This window comes from Alligator sinensis, unplaced genomic scaffold (genome assembly GCF_000455745.1).
Source record: "Alligator sinensis unplaced genomic scaffold, ASM45574v1 scaffold528_1, whole genome shotgun sequence".
NCBI lineage: Eukaryota > Metazoa > Chordata > Crocodylia > Alligatoridae > Alligator > Alligator sinensis.
Genome location: NW_005841846.1, coordinates 4513764 through 4526895, shown reverse-complemented (window position 1 = coordinate 4526895; position 13132 = coordinate 4513764). Strand labels below are relative to the sequence as shown.

The 13132-nt window shown below is 45.5% G+C and overlaps 1 protein-coding gene across 3 annotated transcripts in view; it reads left to right on the top strand.

Annotated features, from left to right (window-relative positions):
• LOC112550784 (cytochrome P450 4V2-like) overlaps nucleotides 1-13132 on the top strand; it is a 44645-nt gene that overhangs the window by 29268 nt on the left and 2245 nt on the right. For 2 of the 3 annotated variants that reach the window (XM_025207735.1, XM_025207722.1), the window contains 3 exons: nucleotides 5892-5994; nucleotides 11282-11416; nucleotides 11571-11750. In XM_025207735.1, coding sequence (XP_025063520.1) covers nucleotides 5892-5994; nucleotides 11282-11416; nucleotides 11571-11750 — 418 coding nt within the window. Of the gene's footprint in view, nucleotides 1-5891; nucleotides 5995-11281; nucleotides 11417-11570; nucleotides 11785-13132 lie in introns of all 3 variants that reach the window. The other variant, XM_025207730.1, reaches the window with a different exon arrangement.

Here is a 13132-nt window from a genome sequence, read left to right as displayed (position 1 = left end):
TGGCTTGGCAGGGTTCAAGATGATACGCACTGGTTCAGCACTCAGCATGTGCCCCACTTCATTTGCATGGGTGGACCACAGCTGTGGAGGTACTCGTGCCAACAGTTCCTCTTGCAAGTAGGAAGTGTCAGGTTCAGAGTACTCCTGGGTTAGCAAAGCCACAAGCTCAGTTTCCCTATGTTCTGGTACCTCAAGGTAAACACCATCTGGGCTACAATAAATCACGCATCCCAGTTTACACAACAAATCCTTACCAAGAAGGTTGACAGGTGCACAGGGGCTAAGAAGAAAGGCATGATTTTCAGACAAAGGGCCAATAGAGATGGAGACAGGTTCAGAGACGGGATGTGGGATAGGTTGTCCGCCTATACCGACAGCATTTATAGTTTCAGGAGAATAAGGTAGAAAAGGAAACTCAGCAGCCTTTAGCGTGGAGCGGGATGCTCCGGTGTCGACAAGACAGGAGACAGGTTTACCAGAAATAAGGCATTCAACAAACGGACCAGATTGGTCAGTAGCAAGCAAAGGAGCGATGATGTCACTGTCCCTCAGGCTGTCCTATTCAACACTGGGAAAATTGACAGGAAGTGGAGGTGGGGGCAGGGACTGGGGTCTGGGTCCTTGGCCGGGGCGCTTGGGGCATTCTGATTTCCAATGTCCTTCTTGCTTGCAATAATGACATTGGTTCCCATAGCCTGGGTTTTGTGGGCTCAAGGATCTATCTCTTCCCCTGAATCTACCCGGGCCTCCCCTTCCCCGTCCTCGTCCCCTTCCTCTACCTGGACCCTGCAACTGAGAAATCTGTAAGGCCATTAACTTAAACTCGGCATTGTCTTTAGACCGTTCCAATTTGTTATGAAAATGGTTAGCCGCAGCAAGGACTTCAGTCAAATCTTTAGTTTCCCAGCCAATAATTACTGTTTGAATTTTCTCAGCAATTTTAGGGTTAAGTCCCTGGATGAATGCTGCCACTATTGCTTGTTTAGCATTTCCGACTGGGTTATCCATTCCTGAGTATCGTTCAAATGCCTGTTTGAGGCGTTCCAAATAGTCACTGGGGTGTTCATTTTTGTTTTGTTTACAGGTATTTATTTTGGTCCAGTCTGCCTTTTTTGGGCAAATTGTGAGAACTGCCTGAACCAAAGCATTTCTCTTGTCAATAAAGTCTTGGCCAATCCCTGGGTTTTGATCTGGCCAAGTACAGGCAGCATACAGACGTAGCATAGTTTCCTTGGGCAAAATCGATCGCATGAGCTGATTAATGTCAGCCCATGTTGGATTATAACAATTTATAACAGTCTGCAATTCTTCCTGAAATTTTTCTGGGTCTTCCCTGATTTTGGGGAATTTTTGAGTTAAATTGTAGAGATCACCTGGAGTCCAGGGTGCATGCACGGTTACTATATTTTGTCCATCGGTGCCAATGCCTGGCATTTGTCTTAGGGGGTAAACTTGTGCAGCTCGGGATCTAAGATTGATGGGAGATCTTTCCATGCCTATTCCCATTCTTCTAAATACACCTGTGGTGGGTTGTGACCCAGGAGTAAATTGCCACACTGGTGATGATTGAGTGGCAGATATGGTGGATGAGTCCAGACTATTAAGCTCCGTGGATGGATTTACTGAAGGAGCTTCAGCTAATGAGTTACTAGCCTGGGCTGCAGCCTGATGTTGAACCGGTTGTTGCTGATGTGGGAGTCCCAGGAGAGCAGGGTTCGAACAAAGGTCAAGGATATCCTCTGCTGGCTCCGGTGGTGGGGGCGCCCCGGGCAATGCTGGATACATCGGAGCGGTGGCCGGCGTGTAATTTGGGGGAGCAGCCAATTTCTCCCGAACAGCTTGTAACTGCTGTTTTAATTTTTCTTGAGAGTCTTTTAGGCTCCTAGTTTGAGATTCTGTCCGCCTTTTGGACATTTCATCATACCAATAAAAGAACGCGTCCCACTGGTTTTGTGGTGTTTTGGATCCACGGGACTCTAAAGCCCCTCTTAAGTGCACTATTTTATCCTGATCAAATGTTCCTTCTTGTGGAAAATGCTTCACAGGATCATCCCTAGTATACCAGTTCCACTTATCCAGGTACTTGCAAGCCTCGGGAGAATAGTGTGTGTACATAAAGTACGCCGGAGTCCCCTTAGGGGGGACGGGAACTTGTTTAGACTGACTCGTTCCCATTTTCAGTCACACAGGGAGACGTAGGAGAGGCTTATTTAGGATGTCCGGGCCGCTCAGTGCCTTGCCCCGCAGTTTTTCACTGCCCAGACAAAAGGCTTCTGACCCGACACCGGCTCATAAAATGGAAATGGGAAGGGAAACACAAGAGGAATCCTTTCACTCCTGCTCTCGGCAGAAGCTACTGGGACAAGGGGTTTGGAAAAGACAAAATCACTCAGACGCCCTGTCCACTGGGTCACGAGGTTTCAGCTGGGCCCCCTTGCTTTCGACGCTACCTTTTTTAGGCAGAATCGGGGCGGCTAGACCCAGCCTTAGTCCCAGACCTGGTCAGTGGCTCATTTTTCTAAATGCACACACACACATTTATTCAATCACTGGGAAGCCCTGTCCACTGGGTCACGAGGTTCCAGTTGGGCCCCCTTGCTTTCAAAACTGCCCTGTCAGGCAGAATTGGGGCGGCTGAACCCAACCGTAGTCTCAGACCTGGTCAGTGGCTCATATTTCTAAATACACACACATGCACATTCATTCAGTCAGCCAGACCTCCTCCCCCACACCGCCTTAGTTAATTAACGACAAGCCCGATGTGCTGTAGGATGAAGGTGCTTCATACAGTTTCTCCCTAAATAAAACGTACGTTACCAGACACAAAATGGGATCCTTTACCAGACAGAAAATTTTAGCCGGCAGTAAGGTTCAGACTGACCTGTTTTAACAAGGTTCAGATCCAGTTACCACGGCCAAGTTGGGAGCCTACAGGCAGTCCTCCTCCGAAACCCCAATAGAGATTTTGAATTAGGTCTCTTACCTCTCAAGTTTGGCGCCTCGGGGTTCGGGGGGGGCAGTCTGCGGTCCTCCTTTCTCAGCCTGTGTTCTGGATCCGAGTCACGGCACCAGGAATTGTCGTGGAAACACACGCAGCATACTTTTGGGTCAGGTCAGCAGAAGCTTTTATTTAAAAGAAACTACAGCTGTAGGGGGGGATTCCAAAGTGACATGGATTTCCCAAGCACTTGGAAGGGGTCCCCCCCCAAGAGCAAAATCAGGAGGCTTATATACTTTTTAACAGTTGCTTACAACTCACGTGATCATATAGTGAAATTAGCATGAAAAGCGGCTATAACATTACTTCATTATTTCTTTGCTGTAATCAGGATGGGAACTAATGGGGGAGGCGAGGTTAGTTCACAAACCTCCTTCTTGCACCTGCAAATCAGAGTTGTACATACTTTTTGCTATCTTCAAGGCCGCGGTGAGCGAAGCAGTTGCAGAGGAGTTACAAAGAACAAACACTTTCTCTTATCTGTTCTACTATACAGAGCCAGCAATTCTCCACAAAGCGGTTATGTCATCTTATAACTAAAATAGTCAAAGTTTAAGGCATATATTTTTTCTGATTCCACACCTTAAACTATAAATAAATGCCCTTCCAACACTGACTTATGGCACAAATTAACACCTTTAATTTTATGAGAAACAAGTATTGTTGTTGGTAATATCTTTTATTGGACCACCTATGTGGTTGAGATTAGACTTAAACACACTTTCAAAGTATTGCATTCTTCATTGAGTCTGAGGGAAAAAGCATCTACAACAATGATTAAAAAAACATGGAGAGCTGTGAAACTCGAGAACAGAGAAATTCCTAGGGGTATCAGACAAACGATTAACAGAAGAAAACATAGCTTGATTGGTGGGAGATCAAGACCTTTCAAAAGGGAAGAGGGTCACTATTGCCTACAGTATGAAGAAAGAATTTCAGAAAACAGGTAGATTATAGTATATCACAAATTCAATATGAGTGTTCAGTCCTTGGTTCTTAGTATCCAACCAACTTAAGAATTTTCATACTCAGGCTTGCCTTTTGAAGCTTTTTTGTAAACTGCCTTTGAGCATGAGGATAATGAGGTCAGAAACAACAGTTGTTTTGTGAGAAATGTGCTCCTACTAGTGTTTGCATTTCTCTTTTTTTCTGTGAGAGTTTATTCGGGTGAGTAGTTTGTCTAGTTTTACGTACATAGTTGCCATGATGGCATTTGATACATTGAATCAGAGCTATCACATTTTGGGAAAGATGTGTAGGATCAGTGGATTCTGATGGGTTCATTGTGGAGGCTAATTGATTGTTATAGCAATGGAGATGTGTTGACAGTTTTTGCATTTATTGTTAAGGCAAGCCTGTGTCCTATTTGATATCTGTTAAACAATGAGGAGTTTTTTTCTGATGATGAGTTAGGCAAGGTTAGGAGACTTTTTGAAAGCCAGGAGCAGCAGGGCTTAGAGTATTTCTCTCCAGGTCTGATCTTTTTTGAGTATAGGCTATAATTGCTAGGTGATTCCTCTAATTGGTTTCAGTATGGGGTGGTAACTGGGGTGTGAAGTCACAGGAGGGCTTCTTTATGTATTGGAGCAAGTTACCATGGGGTATCTGAATGACTCTTTCAAAGATATGTTTTATTCTCTGTGTCTTTGTTGTATAAAGGCAAATTTTGGGTTGGCAAGGTGGGTATCACTAGTCATCTCCTTAGAGCATATGTGATGGTATCTGAGTGCCTGACTGTAGATTACAGTTTGTTTGGTGTGTTTGGAATGATTGTTTGGTTTTGTGGCCATAAGTACGATGGTCCATGGGTTATTTGTATAGTCTGTAGGGTGCCATCCCACATGTGGATTCTTGTATCTAAAAAGCTGATGTTAGTGTAGAAATAACACTAAGAACGTTTGATCAAGGGGCAATGTTAAATTTGTGGTAGAAATCAGTAAATGAGTTCAGGTGTTCAGTCCAAATGATGAAAATATCACTGATGTAACCCAGGTAGATTTCAGGTTTGGTGCAAGCTTCAAGATTGGTATGTAGGTCTTCTCTGCAGAATTAACCACAACATATAGAAAAAGCAGCAAGAACAAGATTCTTTGAATCATAGAAAATTAGGGTTGGAAGGGACCTCAGGAGGTTATCTAGTCCAACCCCCCGTACAAGGCAGGACCACCCCCAACTAGATCATCCCAGCCAAAGCTTTGTTTAGCCGGGTCTTAAAAACCTCCTAGCATGGAGCTTCCACCACCTCTCTGGGTAACCTGTTCACTGTTTTACTACCCTCCTAATAAGAAAATTCTTCCTAATATCTAACCTAAACTTCCCTTGTTGTAAATTGAGACTGTTGCTCCTTTTTCTGTCATCTGCCATCACTGAGAACAGTCTAGCTCCATCCTCTTTTGAACCCCGCTTCAGGTAGTTGAAGGCTGCTATTACATCCCCTCAGTCTGCTCTTCTCTAGATGAAATAAGATCAGTTCCCTCAGTCTTTCCTTATAAGTCGTGTCCCCCAACCCCCTCAACATTTTTGTTGCCCTCTGCTGGAACCTTTCCAATTTGTCCACAATTTCTTCCTCAGAGATTGACTGTAGAGGAACATATTTAAAACGGTTAATTAAATAACTGAAGATGGATGAAGGAAGGATTTTTGCTAGTTTAATGTTCTGATCAATTTTACTTTCAAAAAATCTTAGTCAGCCTCTAGCCATCTTATTGTGTAATTGGCTATTTTCTGTTGTTAGTTTTGGGTACCAAATTTTAGGTGGATTAATATATTGTTAGCTTTTCTTCTTTGCTTTTGTAGTTAGTCTATGCCTCTCCCCTCAGAGCTGCAAGTATAGATACTTGTTTATGTATACATAATGATAATACAGAATATCAACATAAAACTCTGTGTGTAGGGGCATGACACAACAGCTGCTGCTATGAACTGGGCCATTTATATACTTGGATGTCATCCTGAGGCCCAGAAGAAAGTTCACCAAGAATTGGATGAAGTGTTTGGTAAGTTTTAGCGCTCCCTGAGACGTAGGTATAAGCATGCAAGGTTCAGTGTATGGTATACCTATTCCTTTCTGAGTACGGATTCATTATAAACACCTCTCCAGGGATCACCACCTTGTAGTGGTGGAGAGGCTTGCATGTTCCAATGATTCTGAGAGCAAGGCATCGGGAGCTTCATGTTCCTGGTAGGGTCACCCATGATGGCAAGGTTGAGGGGGAGGTTCCTGACTAAGAGTGATCCAAGAAGACCTCAACAGCGGATCAGGAAAAAGAAAAGTGTAACCCCCTGTAACAGGTACCGTTCCAGAGCTTAGTCAAACTGTGACCCGCTCCCCTGTTCCTGCGGCAACCACCCACCTTCTCGCCTGCCATGCCATGATGTTAATTAATTAGTTGATATTAATTAGCAGGAGGCTGCCATTCTCTAGCCCCGTTTCCAGGGGGCGCTATCTGCGGCTCCTTTCCTCCCCAATACCGCAGCCCAAGCCTCGCAGGTGTAATCACCGTTGTCGCTATCCTTTGCTGCCCCCTCCTGGGCGTTCTGGGTCCAACTTGGGCCTCCCTGCAACGCGGCCCCTTATCAGGGGCTCCCAGTGTCCAAACTGGGGTTTCAATCACGCGCCCCACCCCTCTGGGGCTCGCCATGCCCCCACCTGGGCCTCTCAAAATGCTGCCCCCTGTCTGAGGCTCACCGTGTCCAACTTGGACCCCTTAAAAGTGCTGCCATTCTCCCCCCCTTTCTCTGGGGCTTGCTATGCCCACGCTGGGCTTCCTAATAATACTGCCCCCTCTCCGGGGCTCGCTGTGCCCACGCTGGGCTTCCTAACAATACTGCCCCCTCTCTGGGGCTGGGGCCTATCCCCCCCCCGTATGCTGCGCCCCTACTGGTGCCTGGATCCCCACGGTACTGTGGGTCTCCTATGAGGATACTGCGCCCTCACTGGCACTAGGGCCCACACCCCTGTGGGTCCCTATGAGGCCTCCTCCAACCCCCAATAGCCTCACCCAAACCACCGGTTTAAACAGCGACAAAACACAAGCCCCTGGGCTGTAACATAAATGGAAGCCGCCTGGCTCAAACAACGTTGCTCAAACCTCTGAGCTGCTATAAGCTGTCGCTGCAGTCAGGCTTTTCCTCACCTCCTACCGGGAGCTCCTGCCTCTCTGGCTGCTGGCAGCAAACTGCCCCTGGGCTCAGCTCCTTGGGCTTTATAAGGGCCAGGCCCTGCCCCCTCTGGTCAGCTGACCTTCCCTGGTTGCCCCGGCAACCCGCAGCTGCGCTCCTTATCTACTGCTAGGGCTCCTTCTCTAACAGTTTTCCCCTCTTCAGGCACAGAGCCCCTGAGTGCTCTGTGACACCCCCTTTTCAGCGGCTGTGAAGGTGGATGAAGGCTGCAGCAGACCAAGGGTCTCCAATCGTCTTGGATTCCATGCCATTGGACTTAGAACCCTATCTGTCAAGGACTGTGCGTTTTTGTTGGCATGCGACATCCTGATGCTAAAAGAAGTCACACACAGGCATGTTCCTTATGAGAATCATACATTATAAAGAAAAAAACACTTTATTTGATTATTTATTTATTAGAGTTATATGCTGCCTTTCAAAAATGGCTCATGGAAGCTTACATTAAAAAACAGATAAAAATATTAAAATGAAATGGAACAAAATCCCCAGACACTGTCCTAAAACTTAACTCCAACGACTGAAGGCCTGTCCAAATTAAAAAGTTTTACAAAACCTCTAGAAGTGGTCCAGACTTGGGCTCTGATGGATCAGAAGGGGCAGAAAGTTCCAGAACTGAGGAGTTACTACCAAGAATGACCTCCCACATTTTTTCTCTAAATGAACTTGGTACACAGATGCTACTTGCAGGAGGTTGTTCTTGGCTGACTTTAGGGACTGTGATGGAACATAAAAGAGGAGGAGATCCCTTAGGTATGTATGGTCCAGGCCAATTAGGGCCTTACAGGTAAAAACCAGCACCTTGAATGGTGCCTGAAAAACTATTCAAAGTCAATGCAAACTCTGGAGTACAGTACTGGAATGACATGCTCCTGGTGACCCATCCCTGTCAAGGCAGGGCACCATAGTCTGCAACAGTTGCAACTTATGGACATTCCTCAGGGGAAGCCCCATGTAGGGTGCACTGCAATAGTCTAGCCTTGGGGTTACAAAAGCATGGATGATGGTGACCAGATCCAAACCTGAAAGACAAGGTTGCAGCCTTCTTACCAGATAGAGTTGGTGAAAGATGGCAACTGCTAAGATGGAGTCCTAGCCATTGCTGCAACTTGCAAATCTAAATGCTGCAAAGAATCTGGGAGCACATCAAGGAATGTAAGTGACAAGGGGAGGCTGAACCCCATTGATGATAGGTGATTCTTTTCCCACCAAGTCCTGAGATCTGCCAACAACAATCTCCTCTGTCTTGTTTGGATTTAGCTTCATTTCCAACTGAAGCCAAGCACTGGTTAAGGACCAAGACAACAGAGCCTGAATCAGATGAGAAAAAGAGAGAGAGCTGGGTGTCCTCCTCATACTAAGGGCTTCACTCCAAATCTCAGGAGAGACCGCCATATGGAATCCTGGAGGACACCACAGTAAAGGTAGTGAGGGTAGAATGAACACTCGCCCATCATGGACTAGATATGAAATACAAATGAGATGAAAGTACTGTAAGTTGGATAGGTTGGATCATCCTTCTCTATGAGTAGTCATCATTGGCTCAATGTTTATTTGGGAGGAGGTATTCAGTGGGGTTCTCCAAGGGTCTGTTTTGAATCTGATATTACATAATATCTTCATTAAAGATTTGGATGATAGGACTGAGTGCATGCTTAGCAAATTTACAGACGACATCGATTTGGGTGGAGCTACAGATACTCCAGAGAGTGGGTCAAGGATCCAGAATGACCTAGATAGACTGGAGAAATGGTCCATAGTCAATTATATGAGATTCAGCAAGGACTAGTACAGAGTCCTCCACTTGCACAGAATAATTACATGCAGAAATACAGATGGGGGAATGGGCTAAGCTGTAGTACCACAGAGAGGGACCTGGAGATTACAGTGGACCATAAAATGAACATGAGTCGACAGTTTACTCTTGTTACACAAAAAGCCAAGAGTATAATGGATTGTACGAACTAGACAGTCACTTGCAAATCAAGGGAAGTGATCTTTCCATTCCATTCAGCACTGGTGAGTCCTAACATGGAGAACTGTGTCCAGTTCTGTGCCCCACATTTCAAGAAGGGTGTGGACAGTTTGGAAACAGTTCAGAGCAGAGCAATAAAAAATGTTTAGGGGCCTGGGAGACAAGATTTATGGGGCAAAGCTGAACGAGCTAGGGTTATTTAATCTGAAGAAGAGAAGTCTGAGTGCATATTTGATAACAGTTTTCAAATACATGAAGGGGGATTACAGAGAGGAACAAGATGTGCTTTTTCTGTCACTGTAGGGGACAGGACTAGGAACAATGGCTTTACATTTCAGCAGGGAAAATGTAGGTTGGAGATTAGGCAGAACTTTCTGACTATGAAGGTGGTTAAGCACTAGAATAGGCCACCTAGAGAAACTGGAATCGTTATCCTTGGATGTTTTCAAGAGAAGGTTAGACAGAGATTTGGCTGCAGTGGTTTAGTTGGGGATGATCCTTCCCTGAGCAGTAAGCTGGACTACATGATCTTGTGAGTTCCCTTCCAGCCCTACTTTCTTATGATCATCACCCCTGGGATCTCTAATAAGGTCAACAAGGTACAGTTTGTGTTGTTAGTCGCCAGACAAAAATTGTCAATGAAGGCCATAAGTGCAGTCTCAGTGCTATACCTAAGACAAAAGCTTGCTGGCAGAGGTCCAGGAAACTGATAGTATCCAGGTACACCTGGAGATGGTGGAAGCCCACTTGTTCAATGACCTACTCCAAAAAATGGGAGGTTTGGAAATGGAGCGATAGCTAGATAGCTATCAAGTCAGCATCAGGTGATGGTTTGAACTTGGTCTTTCACTGTATATAACTCTCACTGTTCTGTGGATACAAAGACTTCAGAACAAGTTGGAATGGGTACTAAGGAACTCATGAGCAGGGATCTGGGTTTTCCGCTTGCTGTGGGGAAAAAATGTGGGTTTTCTTCCTTAGTGGAGAAAAATTCGTATTTTCTCTTTTAAAGGGGAAAACCACAGATTTTCTCCTTTTAAAGGAGAAGGACACAGGAAATGGTGGGTTCCCCTCTGCTGAGTTCCAGGCTGCAAGGGGCTGTTTGGGGTTGCAGGGAGTGGGAGGAGAGCAATCAAGGTAGGAGGTGCTACATGCATGTGCATGTGCACATGCATGTGGCAGCAAGGCAGCAGTGGAGAGCAGCTCCTACAGCTCCCTCCAGGTACATCTGTGTGGAGGAGGAAGGGGCACAGGCCACATATTGGGCAGAGGGGGGAAGGGGCACAGGCCACATCGGGAGTGGGAGCACAGGCCATGCGGGGAGCTAGGGTGGGGGGCAGTGAGTCAGGAGTGAGGGGCACTGGCAGGGCTGGGAGGCTTTGGATTGGGAGTGAGAGGCAATGGCATTGGCAGGGCACCAGCATATCAGAGCTGCTTAGCCCCACAATGCAGGGGAGGAGGGGGCAGCCACAGCTGGACCCACATCCTGGTGAGCAAAGTGAGGGGAGGGAGCTCTGATTTTCTATGATAAAACACCCAAAATCAGATGCCAAAATTAATAGGTATTTAGAATTAATTTTATTATAGTAGGCTTCCAAATTGCTTTAAAATTGTAAATATATCAGTAAAACAGTGTAATATAGTGTCATTTCATTTTCATCATGGAAAAATATAGAATTTTGCGTGTTTAAACCAGAGAATTTGCAGTTTTTATCAAAGAGTGTGTGCCTTTTAAACATAGAAAACCAGGATCCCTGCTCATGAGAGATATTTAAGATACTATTACCTAAACAGTAGGTTCTTTGGGGCAGAGAATATCTGGGAGGTTTTTCTTTTTTTTTTTTTTGGAGGGGTGGGGAGGGGGATTGCCCTTTTGCACTGTGCCTGATAGAATGTGGGCCTGATCCATGGTTAAGGCCTCGTTTATGCCTGCGTTGTGGTGTGTTGTAACCTAACATCTAAAAACATTGAAATGGTAAACATTTAGAGAAACGCTTCACCCCATAAATCAAACAGTTAAGTTTAATGGCTGTAGTTTAAAGGAGCTCAGAGCCTCTTTAGAAGGTGAATGTATTTAATTTAATTTAGGGCAGTTGTATTTCTCACCCCACTTTTACAATTCTTTGTAGGTGACTCTGACTGTCCCGTCACTGTGCATGATTTAAAGAAACTACGATATCTTGAGTGTGTTGTTAAGGAAGCCCTTCGTCTCTTCCCTTCAGTGCCATTCTTTGCCCGGACCTTGAGTCAAGATTGCTATATTAGTAAGTTGTTATGCCTTATGTTATGTTCCTTATATTAAGTAATGAAAATATCTGGTCTAGAAAGTTGTTTCATAATTAAAGAATATTTTGTGTGCCCAGTGTATGTGTGCTGAAAATCAATTACTTCATGACTTGTTGGTTCTTTTTCTTGCAGGAGGATTTAAGGTACCAAAAGGCACAAATGCAATTATTGTTTCTTATGCACTGCACAGAGATCCGGGTGTTTTCCCAGACCCTGAAGAATTCAGACCTGAGCGATTCTTTCCTGAGAATTCTAGTGGAAGGCATCCGTATGCATATATACCCTTCTCTGCTGGACCCAGAAATTGCATTGGTGCGTAACTGATGATAAAAGCCAAGTGTACTAGGTTAGCCTCCTTACTTACAGTTTTACCATCAAGGCTACTTCAGCAAAGGTTCCTTGCTGCAGTATCCATTGCAGAGCCTCTGTATGGTAATGGAGATTGCAGTTCTCATGTGTTTGATAACCACAACACAGCAATTCTCATTTGTATCTTACACATCAGATTGATAAAGTCACAACATTTTCTTTCTTGTTGTGAGGTTTCTTAGACTCAAGGGAGCCTCATATTGTTGTTTCATCCTTACTGGTATTTGTTTCACTGGTAGCTCTGCATAAAGCTAACTTCCCTTCTAAGTCAGGAGGACCAACAGGGTTTTCTTGAGGATCTGAATCCTTCAGTCAGCAAGATCATTCACTAGGGAACACCAAGAGACAATCTCTTTTCCCCTTTCCTTATGGCATGTCAGTTATTTATATAATGGTCCCAATCTCTCATGGCCTGCAGGTAAGGGGCAACATTTAAACATCCCTCCTTTTATTCTTCTGCTTGAGTATTCTCAGTAACACTTGCCGACTCCTCAGGACTAGAACTTTATCTTCATGTGATTTTCTGAGAGACCTAACATTTTGGTGGATGCTAAAAAGTACATAGCAACTATGAAACACTGTGTATTACTGTTTATGTAGTCAATATGCCTTCAGATAGCTGTTCCTTCAAGAATCTGTGGCCCAAAATAACAGTGATGTTTCAAGATTTTATTTTATTCTGAATGGGGCCTCTCAGTGACAAAAGGACCACTTCTGGCAGTGCTCCCAGGGACACTGGAGAGGGTATTCTGTCTTCACTACAAAATAATAGTAAATATTTATGGAAGTATAAGGGCTCCTCTATAAATGTAGGTAAAGATGTTGGGATCTGATGCTCAATCTACACAATCTCCATCAGCTGACTTGGGCACCCAGCCTCATCTGCCATCTTGCGGCCATGGGTATGCTGGGAACATGGGGTGTCCCAGCGCATATGCTTGGACATACACTTCGTTGTGGATCAAATTGTGCCACTTGGGGCAAAATAACCCTGCCTGGCTTCTCCTGGATCTGTAGCCAGGGGGAGCTAGAGCCTGGGGCCAGCACCTGTGCTGTCCCTGGCAGTAAGCTGCTCTATCCTGGCCCCATCAGTACAAAAAGCTGCCCTGGCAACTAGCTCAGGGCTACTCGCTCTCAGGAGCTTCTGGGGCCCAGCCATTTGGTACTTGGACACTACCCCTTGTGCCAGCTGGACTGCCGAGGCAGCCCTGAGAGTTCCCTGCACCCTTTACTCGCTGCAGCAGTCTGGCGGTGGGGGCTGCTGCCTGGCTGTGAACTGCTGTGCACCTGCCAGACCTGGATGGGGACTGCCCAGCCCGTAGAGG